General features: G+C 48.6%; 3 protein-coding genes across 4 annotated transcripts in view; 1 reads left to right on the top strand and 2 right to left on the bottom strand.

The window, feature by feature from the left end:
• LOC307222012 (ATPase family AAA domain-containing protein 3) overlaps positions 1-5,680 on the top strand; it is a 41,636-nt gene extending 35,956 nt beyond the window's left edge. The window contains exon 16 of the mRNA XM_079987008.1: positions 5,204-5,680. Coding sequence (XP_079843134.1) covers positions 5,204-5,371 — 168 coding nt within the window. The 3' untranslated portion in view covers positions 5,372-5,680. The remainder of the gene's footprint in view (positions 1-5,203) is intronic.
• FNDC10 (fibronectin type III domain containing 10) overlaps positions 1-20,497 on the bottom strand; it is a 243,253-nt gene that overhangs the window by 91,214 nt on the left and 131,542 nt on the right. The gene's annotated exons all lie outside the window — the stretch shown is intronic.
• The window catches only part of TMEM240 (transmembrane protein 240), a 40,217-nt gene continuing 37,014 nt past the window's right edge, over positions 17,295-20,497 (bottom strand). The window contains exon 4 of one of the 2 annotated variants that reach the window (XM_079987306.1): positions 17,295-20,100. In XM_079987306.1, coding sequence (XP_079843432.1) covers positions 19,952-20,100 — 149 coding nt within the window. In that variant the 3' untranslated portion in view covers positions 17,295-19,951. The remainder of the gene's footprint in view (positions 20,101-20,497) is intronic. The other variant, XM_079987305.1, reaches the window with a different exon arrangement.

The raw sequence follows: 20,497 nt of genomic DNA, 5'->3' as shown, positions 1-20,497 counted from the left end.
AGTGCAATTTTGTGCAGTTTTCGCTTCTATGGAATTGCAACACACACAGCTGACTAGTGCTGAGATGAAATCCCTCCCAAATTCATCACCCCATTCACAACCGTGGGGAGAATGGGATACTATTGGTGCTGGCGGGGAGCTCACAAAGAGTTTCTTATGTGGTGACAAGAATTCTTGCCCCCAGTGGGGGTTTCTCTGGCAGCATTGGTGTTATCCTCTGGGGGCGGGGGGAGAGAAACAGCCAGCCATCATCAGGAACTGTGGCAATTATATATATAGAATTTTGGGGCACCCCTTAGCAACCTAAGATGAGCCCTGCCGGATCAGACCAAAGGCCCATTTCATCCTCCATCCTGTTTTTACAAGAGCCAAGACCCCACGAGCAGAACCTGAGCACCATGGCACTTTTTGAGGGGTTGTTGTTGTTTAGTCGTGTCCGACTCTTCGTGGCCCCATGGACCAGAGCATACCAGGCACTCCTGTCTTCCACTGCCTCCCGCAGTTTGGTCAAACTCATGCTGGTAGCTTCGAGAACACTGTCCAACCATCTTGTTCTCTGTCGTCCCCTTCTCCTTGCACCCTCCATCTTTCCCAACATCAGGGTCTTTTCCAGGGAGTCTTCTCTTCTCATGAGGTGGCCAAAGTCTTGGAGCCTCAGCTTCAGGATCTGTCCTTTTGAGGGGAGGGGAGCCTAAATCCATAGGGGGAGGGAAATCAACCCCTGAAATTTGGTCTTAACCCAAACCCATAAGGTGCTGGGTTGGGGAGCCTAAGCCCTCCAGACATTGAGGGACTACAAAGCCCATTATCCCCGCCTTTTGGGTCCAGGCACATCTCGAGGGCCACAAGTTCCCCCAGCCCTTCATCTTAGGCCTAGCTAGGGATTGAATTTAGAGGGGGCACCAAGGCTGTTCTTTGCCTCTTCTGAGAACGCTGGACATTGACGCCCGCCAGCTTGTGACGCGATTGGGTGGCGCAGAGTGACTTTGTCACCTTCCCAGGTCCTTTTCCCTCCTTGTGAGCGTGCTTGCGTTCCCTGATCTTGACAAACAGCAGCTGTGGCGAGCCAGGTGCGGCTGTGCGCATCCTTCAAACAGCCTTGACGCAAGTGGATGCCTCGTGGAAGGTGTTTTAGAATTCCTTCCCCTGCCTCAGTCTCTCTCTCACTCTCTCACTGCCTGCCTGCCTGCCTGCCTGCCTCAGTCTCTTTCTCTTTCTCTCTCTCACTCTCTCTCTCTTAGGAAGGGCACTGCGGTGCTTTAAAAGAAAAGAGTCTAACCAGGAATGAAAGTTCACAACCTGTTTTTTTAGCCAGCACCTCAGGACAGCGAAAGCCACGATTTCTGCCTCCTGGAGCCAAACGATTTAATGAAGCAATTTCTCAATCCTTCCCTTGGTCAGAGCACCTTCAATGTAATCCCAAAGGGGGGGGGGGAGGCTTAATTGCTGCTAACGACTGCTGCTTAATTCACCTCCAATTCGTATTTTCAATTAGTTTGCCTCGGCACCATCCACATTGCAGCATTCTCTCTCCCCACCTCATTTTGCAGGCTTAGAAAACCTCTCTGGCAGACTACAGTTTGGTCCTACTCTATGTAGGTTCATAAAAGGGCAGCCAGAATTCTCAAGGGACGGGGCGGCACTTCTGTACGTTGCAGCATCTGGGACTTTTTAGTTTAGAGAAAAGGCAAGTGATGTGAAATAAGTTCACTGAAATATGCATATTATTGAGAAAATGGGTAGAGAAAGGTTTTTCTTCCTCTCTCGTAACGCTAGACCTCGTCGCCATCCAACGAAGCTGAATTTTGGGATGAAATAAAGTAACTTATCTATGCATCCCATTGGTAGGGTTACCATATGTCCTCTTTTTACGGGACACGCCCTCTTTTTCATGGGTGTAATCATAGCAATCCATAGTTAAAAGTAGAAGTCGGCAGATGTGTTCTCTTTTTTGCTCTTCAAAATATGGCAACCCTACCAGTTAAAGTTTTCCTTAGGCATCTCAGCCGCTTTGAGAACAGGACAGTGGATTAGGTGGGACCTTGGCCTGATCCAGCAGGTTCTTTTTATGTTTATGTTCTTTGGCAACTAGGGACATGGGTGGTGCTGTGGGTTAAACCACAGGGCCTAGGGCTTGCCGATCAGAAGGTCAGCGGTTCGAATCCCCACGACGGGGTGAGCTCCCGTTGCTCGGTCCCAGCTCCTGCCAACCTAGCAGTTCGAAAGCACGTCAAAGTGCAAGTAGATAAATAGGAACCGCTCCGGCGGGAAGGTAAACGGTGTTTCTGTGCGCTGCTCTGGTTTGCCAGAAGCGGCTTAGTCATGCTGGCCACATGACCTGGAAGCTGTACGCCGGCTCCCTCGGCCAGTAAAGCGAAATGAGCGTTGCAACCCCAGAGTCGGCCATGTCTGGACCTAATGGTCAGGGGTCCCTTTACCCGTTACCTTTACCTCTTTGGCAACTAATTCCTACTCAGAGTAAGCCCATACAAAACAAAGGAACATGACAGACTTGGGTCCATTGATTTCAGCCAATCTGCTCTGAGCAGGGGCTTAGTTTGAGGCAACCCATTGAAACGGATTGATTTCAATGGATCTGCTTTCAGTAGGACTTAATTGGGTACTGTGCCCGCCCATCAAAGCTGGCCCATGGAAAGGGTTGAAAGAGACATGGATGGGTGGCACAGCAGAGCCACTTCCCTGCTGTGAACCCTCGGGGGGGGGCGGGGGCTGCTGATAACAACGTGCATTGGATGTTGCCGTTGTTTCATTGCACGACGTGTCAACCAGACCAGGAAATCTCGTATGATTTATTTATGATTCCTTTTTTCTATTCCGCCCTCCCTCCCAGAGGAGCCCTGTGCGGGGAAGGCTCAGAGTGTTCAAACAATGCAATTTTAAAATAAAAAGGTAATTTAAAACATTTCAGAACCATTTAGAACCGTTTGACACACGTCAAACGCATCTTAAGAAAGCTGCCGCGTGCCTTCACAGTTGCACCATTACAAAGTTGCTCTGTACGGTATTTTGCAATACCTTTTCCAGATACCTGCCCATGGGAAACCCACAAGCAGGACCTGAGCAGAGCAGCAGCTCTCCCCTCCTGCCACGCTGACTTTGCTTCTTCCTCCACCATGGGCAATATTTCTGAATATCAGTTACCAAAAGTCACAAGTGGGGAGAGTTGCTTTTGCACTCAAGCAGGCTTCCCATTGGTATCTGGTTGGTTAGATGATGGCCTCATCCAACAGGCTTCTTGCTGCTCAATTTGCATACTTCATGAAGGCCTAAATGTTCTGCAGTTGCAGAATATCTCTCTCTCGCATACATAGTGCAGAATGATGTTATTTGGGAAAAACTTTTACTCATGGAAGAGCAGTGGTTGAGGAATTGGAAGCCAATGGGGCTATTGTTCTGTGTTCCCACAGTTCCTCTGTGCCACACAAAATCCAGCTTCCTGAAAACACAGCTTTTATGGTTGTTTCTAAGTTTCTAGCCCTCATTATTAGGAAGATAGAAGTAGAAGGGAGGGGAGTGTGGAAATGACAGGATAAGAAGTCCCAGAGCCTTTTTGTCTCAGTGAGAAGTCCAGCCTGGTGAGTGGTGTGGTGTTTGCATCTTAAAAAACGGTGAAAAAGCCCGGTGTGTTCAATTTCAAGGAGTTAAAGCTCCTCCTGGAAGGGGCATCTGCTTTCTCCCACTCCTTTCCTGACAGTCGGGGCCCCAGGCAGATCTATTTTTAGAAAGTCATTGAGAGAACCAGCCAAGCGTGCATCGCATGGCCCCAGCTGGAGTCTTCACAATAAAAATTTGCAGGCGGTCTGGCCGGGGGGGGATGAAGGTTGCACCCTTGTGCACACACACACCCTGCAAAAAACACAGCAAAGGGAAAGCACTCGGCGGCCATTGAACAAACACTGGATCCTTCCTGGCGCTGAGCCCCGTCTCGCCAGGGAGCACCTACATTTTGCAGCTCCATTAGTGACGGGCACCTGGGCAAGCTTTGAGCATGCCAAGCCATCAGTGGCTGCCTGCCCCGGGCATCTTGCATTGTGAAGTGCTCTTTTGAGGCAGCGGCTCCCAAGCATCATTGGGCTGTCACTCCTCTAGGTGACAAATCCAGGATGTAGAATTCTACAAAATGTTGCATTGCAGAGTGCCCGTAGCCCAGGTTCCCCCTGGCCATACCCTCTCATGGGCTACTCCATTCCATTCTTCCCCCCTCTCCCAGGCTACTTTATTCCATTCCTCCCCCTCTCCCAGGCTACTCCATTCCATTCCTCCTCCCTCTCCCAGGCTACTCCATTCCATTCCTCCCTCTCCCAGGCTACTTCATTCCATTCCTCCTCCCTCTCCCAGGCTATGCCATTCCATTCTTCCCCCCCTCCCAGGCTACTCCATTCCATTCCTCCTCCCTCTCCCAGGCTACTCTATTCCATTCCTCCTCCCTCTCCCAAGCCACTCCATTCCTCTCCCCTCTCCCAGGCTACTCCATTCCATTCCTCCCTAGTTTTCTCAGATTTTTTTCCTCCCCCCCCCCAAACAGTTGGTATGAATGTCAAGCCCGCCAAATGCCTACAGAGCTCAAAGGGATTTTTCTGGGGTTCCCAGCCTTTAAGGCTCTCTTTGAAAAATGGTTTCAATTTGTACTTCTCCAAACCACCTCCCGCTTGCGTTTCATCTACACCAGGATCCATACACTTGAGGAGGAGTTCGCTGTTAGTGTGCAGCAGAGTGGGAAGTGGTTTTCAGCCTGAGAGCCACATGCCAGTGGTGGGAGGGGCCAGAGGGAAATGTGGGCGGAGCAATGGATGTAAATGTTGCAATTTGTGCGCTGCGCAACTCGAACCCCTCTCTCCATCCGGCATCCAGGCAAGCAAGAGTTGCAAGGATACATTTTAGAGAGGCATGAACACTCAAGGGAGCATGCAAAAGCTAGGCCACTGTGGGGTGCGGCCTGCAGAAGAGATCCGAGGGCCAGACTGAGAAGCCTGCAGGGCCACCCCCCTGCTCTGTGTTGGGGGAATGGCAGCTTTGCAAGTCAGCAGTGAAGGATCCTGGGACAGAAATGAGGCCCACTTAAAAGCAGGGCTGTCGAAGAACCAATTTACCCATGCCATGCAGAAAACGTCTTTTCCCACCTTGCGGTGCCAGTCAAGGAATGACCAAACCATGTTTATTTCCCTCTCCTCCTCTTCTTCAGGCCGCAGCGTATGCCTCCGAGGACGGCGTCCTCACGGAAGCCATGATCGACGCCCGGGTGGCCGATGCCGTTCAGCAACACAAGCAGAAGATGGAGTGGTTAAAAGCTGAGGGGGTGGAGCCGGGCAAGAGCCAACCGTTGCCTCTCACGATGGGGAAGGGCCTATGAGGAAGCTTTGGGGGCGGGAGAGGGAAGGACAGGAGAGAAAGGGGACGACGCAACAGACCATTGCGACGTGTGGAGCAAAAGATGCTGGGGGAACCGACTCTCACCTTGCAGCCGCGGTCCACCTGGAATCATGTCGAAAGTGAACACAACGTCGCGCTGGTGAAAGGGAGGGCCAATCTTTGGAGTCTGCTTTCTTGGGGTGTATATATATATATATACCTCAGGGTGACACCTTGAATAACCATGTGTGTGTATCAACCAATACATTAAAAAAAAAGAGTTCTTTTTGCCAAACGGCACCCCACCTCAGCACCTTGTGCTTCTTCGTATCTGTTTCTTCTGAACACGACCGCCGTGAACCATCATAAGTAGTCTTGGTTTAGATCCTGCTTGGGAAACAAAAGAGGCATTTTCACTCAATAGATTTTTTATTTTATTTTTTGGCCTTTTCGTTGTAGAGGAAATTCATGGAGCCACGGCAGCTATATTTCTCCCTCCTCTGTTGGAGGCAGTAAATAGAAGACATCTGAAGGCAGCCCTGTTTAGGGAAGCTTTTAATGTTTGATGCAATGCTGTATTTTAATATTTTGTTGGAAGCCGCCCAGAGTGGCTGGGGAAGCCCAGCCAGTTGGACGTGGTATAAATAATATATTATTATTAGTAGTAGTAGTAGTAGTATTATTATTACCACCTCTGAATGCCAGTTGCATTCAGAGATCAGCTTTCATGTCCTGTATGAGAGCTTCCCGTTTGGGGCATCTAGCTGGCCACTGTAAGTGCTGGACTAGAAAGGACACTGGCCTGATCTAGCAGGGCTTTTCTTCTGTTCTTAGCTTTCTAGCCAGGAGCCCTGGATGCAAACCAGCCAAAGTGGCCACACAGTTAATCTAGCTCAGTTTTATTTACAACAACTGGCAGGATTTTCCAGCCCTACTTAGAGGCCTTGTGATTCCGCGTGGGGCCTTCTGCACACAGATTTGCAGCTCCCTCCCCCCAAATTTTAGGATCGCAGCACCAATACATAGGAAGCAATCTTCTGCCGGGTCAGACGCTTGTTCCCAGTAGCTCAGCATTACCTACGCTGACTGGCAGCACCTACCTGGAGATCCTGGGGGAGTTGAACCTGGGACCTTTTTTGTCTTTTGCATGAAAGCTGTGGCTAGTACAGTGGTACCTCTGGATGCGAACGGGATCTGTTCCGGAGCCCCGTTCGCATCCTGAGCAGAACGCAACATGCGTCTGCGCGGGTCGCGATTTGCCGCTTCTGTGCATGCTCATGACATCATTTTGAGCGTCTGCACATGCGCGAGCGGCGAAACCCGGAAGTAACCTGTTCCGTTACTTCCGGGTCGCCTCAGAACACAAGCTGAAAAAACTCAGCCTGAAGTGTCTAACCCAAGGTATGACTGTATTCTGGGACACAGGTGGCGCTGTGGGTTAAACCACAGAGCCTAGGACTTGCCAATCAGAAGGTCGGCGGTTCGAATCCCCATGATGGGGTGAGCTCCCGTTGTTCGGTCCCTGCTCCTGCCAACCTAGCAGTTTGAAAGCACGTCAAAGTGCAAGTAGATAAATAGGAACCGCTCCGGCGGGAAGGTAAACGGCGTTTCTGTGTGCTGCTCTGGTTTGCCAAAAGCGGCTCAGTCATGCTGGCCACATGACCCGGAAGCTGTACGCCGGCTCCTTCAGCCAATAAAGTGAGATGAGCACCGCAATCCCAAAGCCGGCCACGACTGGACTTAATGGTCAGGGGTCCCTTTACCTTTACCTTATGACTGTATTATGAAGCTGTCATACCAGTTCAGACCACCTAGCTCAGTATTGCCTTTGCTAACTTAAGAGTGGCTCTCTGGCTATTATGGTTTTCAAAGAGGTAATCATTCATAGTCTTTCCTGTGCGTAATGGCTGTACGGAACTGCCACGTTCAGTGTGTCTCAATGCCAGAGAACAACACAAGAAGGTGGTTGCCCTCATGTCCTTTTGGGTTTAACAAAGGCACCTGGCCTCTGAAAAAGAAGATTCTGGACTAAATGGAGCTTTCAGCAGGGCTCTTAGCATTGATTTCTTGAAGCTGCGGACATGTCCCTTTGACGTGAGGGCGCTTAATCATTCCCCTCTGGACTAACAGCCTCATAGGCAGCTGTTTATGTGTTGCAGGGCAGGTTAAGAAAACAACAACTACTTCTTAATTTGGAGTTGAACGCAGGCTGACCCAAGAGTTCCTGGGGGAGGAAAGCATGTTCCTTTCTGCCCCTGCCATGCAACTTTTTATGTTTACCTTCCTTACCTCTCTGCCTCCCACACACACCTGGCATCAGATTTTAGACTACTACACTAAGTGACAGGGTTCTCTGCTCTGGCCACTTTGCTGAGAAGTGCTGGACAGCTCTGAGGAAATTGGCCCTGACAGGAGCTCTGGAAGGAAGCGAGGAGGACAGCCGAGGGCAAGTGGAAACAACTCATTTGGCACCTTTCTTGCATAATCACAAAAAGTAAAAAAGTTCCACTCTCTTCTCCACAGCACAGAGCCTGCTGTTCTGGTTCTAACATTCTAAGAAGGGATCTAAACTAGATCATACATGACCGATATATCCAACCCTTGCTTAAAAACCTCCAAGGAAGGAGAGTTCACCACCTCTTGTGGGAGTCTGTTCCAGTCAAACAGTACTTACTGTTCTTCCTGATATTTAGTCAGAATCTCCTTTCTTGTGACTTGAATCCGTTAGTTTGGGTACTACAGGCAAGCTTCCATGAGGCAACCCTTCAGATATTTGAATCAGCCCTGAGTGCTCACTGGAAGCACAGATCCTGAAGCTGAGACTCCAATACTTTGGCCACCTCATGAGAAGAGACCTTGGAAAAGACCCTGATGTTGGGAAAGATGGAGGGCACAAGGAGAAGGGGCGACAGAGGACAAGATGGTTGGACAGTGTTCTCGAAGCTACCAGCATGAGTGTCCAAACTGTGGGAGGCAGTGGAAGACAGGAGTGCCTGGCGTGCTCTGGTCCATGGGGTCACGAAGAGTTGGACACGACTAAACAACAACAACATCATATCATCTCAGTCTTCTCCACGCTAAAGAAACCCAACTCCAGACCTTTTTCCATCTTGGTCACCCTCCTCTGCACATGTTCCAGATTGTCAACATCCTTCTTAAGTTGTGGAGCCCAGATCTGAACACAGGACTCTAGGTGTGGGCCGGCCGAAGCAGAATAGAGCAGCACTATTGCTGGTGGCACTGTGGGTTAAACCACAGAGCCTAGGACTGGCCGATCAAAAGGTCAGCGGTTCGAATCCCCTCGACAGGGTGAGCTCCCGTTGCTCGGTCCCTGCTCCTGTCAACTTAGCAGTTCAAAAGCACATCAAAGTGCAAGTAGATAAATAGGTACTGCTCCAGCAGGAAGGTAAACGGCGTTTCCGTGCGCTGCTCTGGTTTTCCAGAAGCAGCTTAGTCATGCTGGTCACATGATCCGGAAAGTTGTCTGCGGACAAATGCCAGCTCCCTCGGCCAGTAAAGTGAGATGAGCGCTGCAACCCCAGAGTTGGCCACGACTGGACCTAATGGTCAGAGGTCCCTTTACCCTTTACCTTTATTGCTTCCCTTGATCGAAACACTAAACTTCTTACGATGCAGCCTAGAATAGCATTAGCCTCTCTTGCTGCTGCATCACACAATGTTATGCTAATGGTCTACTAAGAACCCTAGATCCTTTTTGCATGTACTACTGGCAAGCCATGTGTTCCCCAAATTACATTTGTGCAGTTGGTTCTTCCTACCTAAGTGGGTCCAGTTCCTACATAATGCAGAATGTACCCCCTGATTCCATGGTGTCCATATGAGGCTCTCGCCTGCAGTGATCAAATGGAAAGATAACATGAGATTAACTTTCACGGCTCTGTGTACCAAACGCAGCACCTTGAACTTAGCTCAGTAGCTCATTGGCACCATCTACCTTGGTCAAGGTGAGACATCGCCACAGATTCTTGCTCCTCTGGCCGTCAACTAATATTTTCAGGGGGCCCTCACCCCCCAAAAAATAATGCACCAAGCATTTCTCCAACGAGGCGTCACTTGGCACCTTAGAAATAGGCCAGTGTTGACCTGGCTTTGTGTTTCTGGCTTCCTGGCACCCGCTACAGCAACAGATTGCCCATCTTTTATACCTGCCAGCGTTGTCCCGAGCAAAATACAAGCCTGTGATTGATGGCGAAGCCGAGAGGTGGCATGAGAGAAAGAGAACCAATTAGTCTGTCTCCACGATGTGATGCTATCCCATGTCAAAGGTACATTGAGCTGGTATTGGTGGTGACTGCTTGTGATGGATAATCTCATTTCCCTCACCTCTTCCCCACATTCAACCAGCTGGCAGGGAATACAGTTATAATAGGCTTTCTCTACAAGCTCGTAAGTCAAATCATGTCTCCAGATTCAAAGAGTTCTTTTTCTCTCCAGTCCTGGATTGCTTCCATCCTGCTACCGGGCCTGTTTATTTGGTAGTCAATTTAGCACCCTGTTTTTTTAAAAAACTTAATCCAAGAAGGAAAAAAACACACCAAGAAATTAGACCTGCTTGGATAATTTCTGATCCAGCTAAACTGGAGGGAAGGAATGTTAAAGCTACAATCCTTCAGTGCCTGGAAGAGGCAGCCTTTGCTGGGCAAAAATGTAGACTCCCAATATTTTAGTAAGCAGAGAAGGCAAACAGGAATTTGAAAGGTATTCGGCCTGGGGGCCACATTCCATCATAGGCAACCTTCCAGGGGCCGCATTCTAGTGGGGGTGGGGCCAGGGGGGAGTGGGTGGAGCAATGGATGTGACCTCAATGTTATAGGCTAAATTTCAACCACACACAAGTTGGAGAGATCCATACACACAGAGTAGGGACTCTCACCCCCTCCCCCCTCCACCTGGCCACCTCCTTCCTTTACACCTGGGAGGGGGGAACCACCTCCCTTTACACCTCACCTTTCCCTTCACAGCTCTCTCAAACCTCTTTTAAGGAAGGGGGGAGGCGCTTCGGAGAGTGGTTTGGCAAACAGCTCTTTGAAAATGCCTTTGCCGCTTGCCTGGGTTGCCTGCTACTGCTTGCTCTCTCACCTGCCATTCTGTCATCATGCTGGAGTAGAGGTGGCTGCGTCGTGGCGGCCGCATGAACTGCTGCATGACGACAGCCTTGCCTTTATATATATATATAGGCAGATAGCATACTAGAAGAGCATCAAGCAGCACTTTACACAAGCTTCCTCTGGATCATCGGGGATCACAGTTGCTCAGCCTCACATACACACACAAGTTCCTGTGTTTTTAATCCTGCCACTAATACCGACTTCCCTCAGGAGGCTTCGCGACCTCTTAGGAACGTGGCTAGGCTTGAAGTTGGACTTGAGATGAACACCACTACCAGAGGCAGGATAAATTTACAAGTGGGCTTATTAAGGGGATCTTTATACACAAAGGGAAAAACTAATGTCCATATTGGGGACTTAGATGGCACTTTCCACATACTCAAGAGCCACTGCTACTGACTCTAGCCTCTGAATGTCTAGTGCCTTAAACTAATACTCCACCTCAGCCAATTAAGTTCTACGCCTCCTCTCTCCAACCAGGCATTGATGTTCAAGGATGCCCTCCTGCCAAGCAAAAGCAACAGTGTGCTGCAGGTTGGGTGAGGGGTCTGGCCTGGGGAGATGGAGGGCAGCCCAGGGAGAGTTCTGGGGGCCAGATGGAGAGGTTTGCAGGGCCACATTCAACCCTCGTCTCAGAGCATTGGAGTTTTCTCACCTGCTCACTGCAAGAGCTGCATCCTCCTAGTGGCAGCAGGGATGCAGGTGGCGCTGTGAGCTAAACCACTGATTCTCTTGGGCTTGCTGATCAGAAGGTCAGTGGTTTGAATCCCCGTGACAGGGTGAGCTCCCGTTGCTCTGGCCCAGCTTCTGCCAACCTAGCAGTTATAAAGCATGCCAGTGCAAGTAGATAAATAGGCACCACTTTGGCAGGAAGGTAAAGGTTTCCATGCGCTCTGGTTTCCATCATGGTGTCCCATTGGGCCAGAAGCGGTTTAGTCATGCTGGTCACCTGACCCAGAAAGCTGTCTGTGGACAAACACCAGCTCCCTCAGCCTGAAATGAGCACCGCAACCCCATAGTCACCTTTGACTGGACTTAATCATCCAGGGGTCCTTTACCTTTTTACCTACCTCCTAGTGGTGCACCAATGAAACTGCTAGCACATTTGCGAAGCTAAGCAGGGTCTGGTGGGGTTGCAGATTGGATGGGGGACTGTGTGCATTGAGATTCTTGCATTGCAGCGGGTTGGGCTAGATGACCTTTGGGGGTCCCTTCCAGCTCTATGATTCTGTAGGCCTGAATGTACAAAAGAAATGACTTCTTCACACAGCACCTAGTTAAACTATGGAACTCACTCCCACAGGAGGTAGTGATGGCCACCAACCTATGCTCTTCCTGCACAGTCAGAGGCGGTATGTTTCTGAATACCAGTTGCTGGAAACCACAGGGGGGAAATGTGCTTGTGCGCTCAGGTCCTGCTTGTGTGTTCACTTTTAGAGCATCTGGTGGGTTGCACTAGATCAGAAGTCAGCAAACTTTTTCAGCAGGGGGCCGGTCCACTGTCCCTCAGACCTTGGGGGGGGGCGGACTATATTTTGAAAAACAAAACAAAATGAATTCCTATGCCCCACAAATAACCCAGAGATGCGTTTTAAATAAAAGGACACACTCTACTCATGTAAAAACACCAGGCAGGCCCCACAAATAACCCAGAGGTGCATTTTAAATAAAAGGACACATTCGACTCATGTGAAAACACGCTGATTCCTGGACCGTCCGCGGGCCGGATTCAGAAGGCGATTGGGCTGCATCCGGCCCCTGGGCCTTAGTTTGCCTACCCATGCACTAGATCCATCAGGACTCTCCTGCCGAAATCACCTTCCATCACCCCCTTTTTGATCCGCTCCTCGCTCTCATTGCATCAGAGCACTTTTAATGTGACAGGCGTTTTCTTAATCCTCTTCGAGGAAAGCCAGTTCCTTCGAGGCTGCCTTCAGAATGAAAATATATGTACTTCTTTATTACTATCCTTGGAACCAAGATCCTCTCCAAGCAACATTAAGGAGAGCTCACAGCCTGGGCAGGCAAAAGGGGCGAGTTGGCACAAAGGCCCTTCCCTGGCCGCCAGGGAGCCGGCACAACCATCGCCTGCCCGTTCAGGTTGCCAAATTGTGACGCTGTGGAACAATCCTATACCTTGAAATCTCCCAAGAATAGCAGCAGGCAAATTGGTGGTGGTTTCGCCTGCCCATTCCCTCCACAGCCAATGCACCTGGAGAAGGGTAGCCACACAGATCTGTATAATATTTGCATGTATTGATGTGTATACGGAAGCACTTGCCATCATGTAAACAGAAGGGCAGTAAATCTTAGGGGAAGGCATCCTTTTTCTGTGCTGAAGGAACAGGCACTCTCACCTGCTCTCCCCCCCACACGCACACCTGGCCAGCTCCTCCCACCATTTGGCCCCCAGAAGCTTGCCCAGTAGGGAATGTGGCCCTCAACTATTTTTAAAAACGAGGGTGCTGTTCGAAGTAAGCCCTGCAGATGGAACCAAGAGGGAAGCAGGTCTTCAGACATGTCCGCACCTTCTCCTTCCAACCTGTTGCTCCACCCTGCCTTTGTGTTCTCTGTCTTTCTGTTGCTGAAGCTTTTTGATGTTATTTTGTGTGTGTGTGTGTGTGTGTGTGTGTCCCCTGTGATCAAGAACTTCTGGGCTGCTCTGAAAGCAGCATTCACCCCAAGGCGAAGGAGCTCTCTTCTGCAGAAGCAGAGAAGCATTTTTCTGCAGGCCCTCTTGCAAGAACATAAGAAAAGCCAATGGCCCAACTAGTCCAGCATCCTGTTCTTACAGAGGCCAATCAGATGCCTCTGTCGGAAAGCCCAAAGCCCGACTTGAGCACCACTCCATTCTCCCCAACCTGCATTTTCCAGCAACTGGTGTTCAGAAGCATAGCTGTCTCCCGCCATGAACCAGGCAGAGCACGGCCATTGTGGTTGGCAGCCCTTGAAAGTGTTACGTCTCCATGAATTTATCTCATCTGCTTCTAAAACCAAATCCAAGTTGGTGGCGCTCCTGCAGCAGCGAGGTCCAATGGTTGAACTATGTGCTACATGAAGAAGTCCTTTCTTTATCTGACCAGAAACTTCTAACTTCACTAGGTTTCCACAAGTTCTGTCATGAGGAGAGTGGGAGAAAAACTTCTCAGTTTCTTCAAGCCACGGTGCCAGCCTGTTTTAACTCTAGAGCAGCAATTTTAATGAGAAAGGTTCGTGGGGATGTTAAGTGGATTTTTTCCCCAGAGGAGCAAGCCCTTATCTGACAGAATGCCTGGTTTTAATAAATATTCTAATTGTGTGACGTGTTTTATTTTGTAACGTGTTTTATTTCGTCTTATGTCTGTCTCTCTTTTTGGGGGGTAAAGCCTTCGGCTACAAAAAAACCCAATATTTTTATTCATACCCTTGCCATACATAATGTTGCAAACTTCTATGGTGCCCTCTCAGTAGCATTTAAAGTGAGCTTTGAAATTCCAGCGGTGTGCCCTGTGCAACACCAGAAATTTGGCGCAACCCCCAACCTCCCACCTTCCATTGTTTATCACTGTCACAGTGTCCTCTCGGCTTGGCACCAAGTGTGGGAGAACCAGTTCTGCACCCCTAAATCCGCTTCTGGCCCTCCTTCCCTCGTTTTTTCTCTAAACAGAAGAGCCTCAAATGTTGTAAGGTTTCTTCACAGGAGTTGTTCCACCCCCTTGATATCTGTTTTCCCCGTTCCGAACCTTTTCCAGCTTTTCCCCCCAAGGCGGCTTCTCAGCAAAATACTGTCCTTGCCGTTGTTCCCTGACAACTATATTCAGTGGCAATCTGTGACATAGGCTAAGCTGAGAAAGACTGTCTGGCTTGTGAGGTCACCCAATCAGGTTCATAGTTTAGCAGGAGGATTTGAACCCCAGTCCCCCAGGTTACAGTCCCGACACTCTAACCACTTACACCCCCCTGGTAATAATGTATAGATAAATATACATATAGGATATCAAGAGACGAAACAAAAATGTAGCTTTTGTGCAACGGGTTGCATATAATTCTACTCTGAGCAGATGGATCAGAGTTAATGGGCATGGCTAACATGGGTCCATTCATTTCAATGAGTCTAAATCTGGCCTGGATTCAACCCCAAACCTTTGGAGTAGCCTTCCACATCACACACACATTCACAAATCCGCTCTCTGACAGGAACCATCGAATCAAATGAGCCGTCAGATTCATGGGGTTAACTTTGGCAGTAGATTTCTCGTGTTTCGTTTTGTTTTTCCTTTTAATCACAGACATTGCAATCAAACAATAGAGTAATCACAGACATTGTCAATATTTTTTTCAGAAGGAGGGTCTGTCCAATTTCCCCCCTCCCCTCTTATTATTTTTTTTGGGTAACATTTAACAAGGGGGCAGCTTCTCTCTCTTTTTTTTTTCAAAACACAAAGCCTGCAACATTTTAAATCATAATAACAATGGTGGGTTTTCCTTCTCCTTTCTTTGCCGTGTCTACTTGAAAGTGAGAAGGGTGGAGAATTGGGTTTCTGGCGCTGGGCCCTGATCCTAAACAGATTTCACTCGGAAAGTCCTTTGTACTGGACGGACCTTACTTCCAAGTAAAGCGAGTGCACAATTTAGATGACGAGAGTTAAATGTGCTTAAACCAGAGCAGCCACCGGGTATATTTAATATTTATTTGGCATTCCCCTTATCAGGTGTTTGTCTTCAGCAGACCAGGTACTTTGAGGCAACGAGAAGATTTATTTTTACCAAATGTATCAGCCCGCTAGTCCTGATTGGTACATCTCTGTCCTCTGGAAATATGCAAAGAATGAGAGGTTGGACTCTTCAGAAGCAAAACAGCCCCAGGCAGAGAGACCCAATCGGATAATTTTCTTTAAAAAATAAAATAAAAGCAAGCCCCTTTTGCTCTTCCTATTGCGCTGGTTCAATCCTGCAACCTCCCAAAGTCTTTCCTAGGTTACTCATCCCCACACCCAACCACACAGAAACCAGCTCCGGTCCTACTTCCATGGCAAACCTCAGATTTCGTACATTCACACTGCCTCCATCCCTTCGTGGCAAGAGTGTGCACACTTGTTGCTTCGGAGGGCATTTGTGTACAACAGCTGCAAGCACAGGCACACAGACCGTACACTCATTGAGCACCACGTGCAAATATCTAGGGGTACATAGCTCGCACAATCTCTGTTCGCAGATTGTACACAGTTTGGACGTAAGGTACAAATACCCCTTAGTTGGAAAGCCGTCGTTAGCATTTGCCAGGACACACGTAAAGCCACTCAAATCAAAGGCTTAAGCACACTCAACTCTGTGTCAGATCAGGGTCTTCCGCTCCCCTCCCCTCCCCACCCCCCAAAAAAACCCCAATTCCCCAAATCAGCACAGAGACAACATTCTCAATATTGCCTGGCGAGGATGTTCCTTGTTTTAACATGGGTATTCATCCGCACTAATGCATGCATGCAATTCCGTTTGGATTATTATTGATTTTTTTTCTTTTCTGTATAATTGTAAGCCACCTAGAGTCTATATTTTTTTATATATATAAAAAGAAAGAAAAGTTAAGCGGGATATCGTTTCAAATTTTAAAAATAAATAAACGGTCGAAACGGTTGGCTGGTGGGACATCCGGCATTTGGAAAAAGGAAAAGACGACAGATGCAAATGGCTTTGTCTGCATTCAAAGTGGGGGGAGTTTGTGCCTGGCAGACAGGAATTCAACAGGTGCAGCTGCTTCCGCTTCCTCTCCCCCCCCCCCAGCAATGATGGATGAGTCAGCACCTGTATGATATCTGCTTGCCACATAGCTCTTGCAGGTATGGCAGCAACTTTAATGTCTGGCGGTGGAATTTCTGCCTCGTAACAACGTCCCGTGCCCCTTTATGAGCCAGAGCAGTCAAGAGACCGCCCCTTGGTTGGATGAGGCCACCTGACACACAAAATGGACCAAGCCTTTCCCCATAAATACACATTAAAAAAATAAATAAATCACTCTTCATATGAATCCTGGTTGGTGAGTTAATAAACAGGCAGCAATGGAACTGGGAGTTATCTCCGCATGCATGAAAATGGCAGGTGCCCACTTCATGCATCCAAAAGAAGACATGAGGGCATAAAGTGTCAGAGGACCAGCACCGTTCCTAAAGTCCTCACCAACTCCACCTCTCACCTTCCTGTATTGAGCAAGGAATCTGTCTGAATGAGCTCAGAAGCCGCCTTGCAATTGAGCAACTGACTGAGGATGCCGGGAGCCCTGTGCCACCAAGGAATGAACAGATCTGTCCATTTCCCCCTTTTCTCCCCGGCTTTGGACACGCAAAGATTTATATTTTTAGGACCCAACTTATTCTCTGCGGCTGGAAGCTGTTTTAAACACATTTTAAACATTGCATTCCCATTGTTGAAACCCGCCCTGCAGCCTTAGAAGGTGAAGAGCAGGTTGTTACTATTACTATTCTTAAGAATAATGAGAATTAATAATTTCACTTCGCCCAATTTCTGCTTTTTCCAAGCCTAAGTTCAGTTCTCCACATTTTCTGCTCCTGTTTACAATTGTGATTATTATTTTTAAATCCTCACGGAAATCTGTAAGTCTATAATCTATAAGTCTATAAGTGGCTGTGGAAACCCAGCCAGATGGGCAGGGTATAAATAATAAAATTATTATTATTATTATTATTATTATGAAGAGATGGGCAGGGTATAAATAATAAATAGTAAAATTATTATTATTATTATTATTATTATTATTATTATTATTATTATGAAGAAGAAGAAGAAGAAGAAGAAGAGAAGAGTTTGGACTTAATATCCTGCCTTTCACTCCCTTTAAGGAGTCTCAAAGCAGCTAACAATCTCCTTTCCCTTCCCCACAACAAACACTCTGTGAGGTGAGTGAAGCTGAGAGACTTCAGAGAAGTGTGACTAGCCCAAGGTCACCCAGCAGCTGCATGTGGAGGAGCAGGGAATCAAACCCGGTTCACCAGATCACGAGTCCACCGCTCTTAACCACTACACCATGCTGGCTCTTAAGTCTTTCCAAAATTCATACGCAATTTCCCCTGAAATTTGCACGCAAATATCCTTGAAATAATGCATTTTGGTGGGTTCTTTAAAAACAAAAACCCTAATATTTGCATTTTGATGCAGGCTTTCCCCTAATGTACACATTTTGTTATGCACTAGAGAACTGCATTGCAAATTTTCAGAATTCCGAAAGGCAGCTGTGTCTTGGTTTGCATCCTGTTTTGGGAAGTCCGAATCAGGTAGGTTTGCATTAAAATCCTAAATGAAGCCAATTTCGCCGCTGCCCTTCATTTTCTCTCTCTTACACATACACCCTCTGCACACTTGGTGCCTCACATGTCCTTTTGAGTGCATGAAAAGGTCTACGGCCAACTCACATGACGATGGTTTGTTCCTTCAACATCCTTAAGCCACAGTGGAGTTAAGCCTTGGAGGTAGCCGGTCTTAGAAATGCTACAATAGTTAGAGATGGGAGTCCCTGACTGTCTGGTCCAGGCGTAGTCACAATCTCCAGCTCCCATCAGCCTCAGCCAGCATTGCCAATCAGGGATGATGGGAGTTGTGGTCCAAAAACATCTACGCTTGTTGGCTACGCCTGGACTCGGGGCCCCATTTCCCATCCAAACAGAAGATTCCAGCTATGGTAAGCTGAGAATCACCATGGTCTAAAACAGGGATGGGGACTCCATGGCCCTCCAGGTGTTGTCGGACTGATGGGAGTTGTAGTTAGACAACCTCTGGCGAGCTACAGGTTTCCCCACCCCTGGCCAAGAAGACCTTCTGAATCTGGCCAGCAAATCTCTACTTAAAACAGGCACGGAAGAACTTTGGGCCCTCCGGGTGTTGCGGAACTACAACTCCCTTCATCCCTGGCTCTTGGCCATGCTTGCAAGGGCTGCTGGGAGAGTTGAGAGTTCAGCAACATCTGGAGGACCCAAGGTTCCCCACTGCTGAGTGAAAAGGACAGCGTGATGGTGAAAACCCTTCTCTTCTTGTGATCCTGAAGAGTGGCTGCCAGTCAGTGCAGACAATACTGGGCTGGATGGACAAAGAGCCTGACTTGGTATAAAGCAGCGCTCTCCATTCTCAAGAAACATATTCTAGCATTGTAGGGAGTTGGACTAGATGCCCCTTGGGCAGGCATAGGCAAACTCAGCCCTCCAGATGTTTTGAGACTACAACTCCCATCATCCCTAGCTATCAGGACCAGTGGTCAGGGATGATGGGAGTTGTAGTCCCAAAACATCTGGAGGCCCGAGTTTGCCTATGCCTGCCCAAGGGGGTCTCTTCCAACCCTACAATTCTACGATTCTACATTCACAACACACACACAATGGTTTCACCATGAGACCGATGGCTGGCTGAACTCTCATTTCACTGCCATGCACCCTGTCATGTGTTCTGGACAAGTGGTTAAGTTATTACAAACACCAACAAATGCCGTTTGGGAATCGACGCGTTTTGAGCTCCTAACGCATTAGCGACGCAACATTTATCAAGGGATAAATCATTCTCAAGGCAGGGTGATGTGAACAGTTGACAGAGACACCCGGGGGGGGGGGGGGCTGACATGGTCAGAGATAAGCGTCAACAGGCCCTCAAACACATTCCACAAAAGCCGGTATCCTTCCACCTGGCTTCGAACAACTTTTTTTTCCACGGCAAACCAGCATCAGTCGCTTCTTCCGAGCTAGTAAAAAAATCCGACAGGATGAACTACAGATCCCATTAATTTAGGAAACAGAACAAAATTGTAAAAATGGGGAGGGAGAGGGTGTCGTGACACTAAGCTAGCAACTTGATTCCAAAGGAACCAAGACGGGGCGCCGTCTATTGTATGCAACAGAGCTACCGGGCGTTATGAACCTCAAGCCAAATCTGCAACTGGAAACGAGACGCATTCTGCATCAGGGAAGGGTTTGGGGGGTGGCGGCGGTGGCAGGGCGGGGGGTGGGGGTTGGACATGGACACACTTTAGGCTAAACATTACATCTTCTGTCCAAACTCACCTACGAAGACTTTGAACAACAACAGATTTCCGGAAAAGAAGAAGAAACCCCCCCAAAACAAATAAATAACGAACAAAACGCAAAAAGGGTACATCGGCGTTGCAGGACACACCATCGAGGAGCTTGGTGGGCTGCGGAAGTACAATGCAAATTCTCTTTCCCGTTTTGTGTTTGTTTTTTTGTTTACATATATACAGGAGTCCACCAATAAAATGGTAACCACAGTGCAACGTCCCGGGAGCCTCGCAGCCGGGACAGGATTGGATTGTGCATTCTCTGGGTGTGCCGGGCTGACACACACCGATAAGGGTAACTAAACGCAAGTCCTTAAAGTGGCGTCCATTGAGGAACGGGCGGGGCCCCTCGACAGACAGCAAAAAGGCCAAGTTCTACAACCCCTTGACAGTCTTGGGTTTCTTAGAGGTGTCCGGGGCTGGGGTGCCCGTTATGGTACAACTTCTGTTTGATGTGCACCATGTTCCCGGTCGGCTCGTCGTACTGCCGGTGGTGACGTTTCCTGAACTCCTTGAAGTTACAAAATTTTGGAATCCAAGACCAAGTGGTGTCTGTCAACAGAAAGAGAGAGAGAGAGAGAGAGAGAGAGAGAGAGAGAGAGACTTCAGCAAAAGCTTAGGTAAAGGTAAAGGGACCCCTGACCATTAGGTCCAGTCGTGGCCGACTCTGGGGTTGCAGTGCTCATCTCGCTTTATTGGCCGCGGGAGCCGGCGTACAGCTTCCAGGTCATGTGGCCAGCATGACTAAGCCGCTTCTGGAGAACCAGAGCAGCGCACGGAAACGCCGTTTACCTTCCTGCCAGAGTGGTACCTATTTATCTACTTGCACTTTGACATGCTTTTGAACTGCTAGGTTGGCAGGAGCAGGGACCGAGCAATGGGAGCTCACCCCATCGCGGGGATTCGAACCACCGACCTTCTGATCAGCAAGTCCTAGGCTCTGTGGTTT

Source organism: Podarcis cretensis (assembly GCF_951804945.1).
Source record: "Podarcis cretensis genome assembly, chromosome: 8".
Classification (NCBI taxonomy): domain Eukaryota; kingdom Metazoa; phylum Chordata; class Lepidosauria; order Squamata; family Lacertidae; genus Podarcis; species Podarcis cretensis.
The sequence above is the reverse complement of the archived record's forward strand: the minus strand, read 5'-3'. Positions and strand labels throughout refer to the sequence as shown.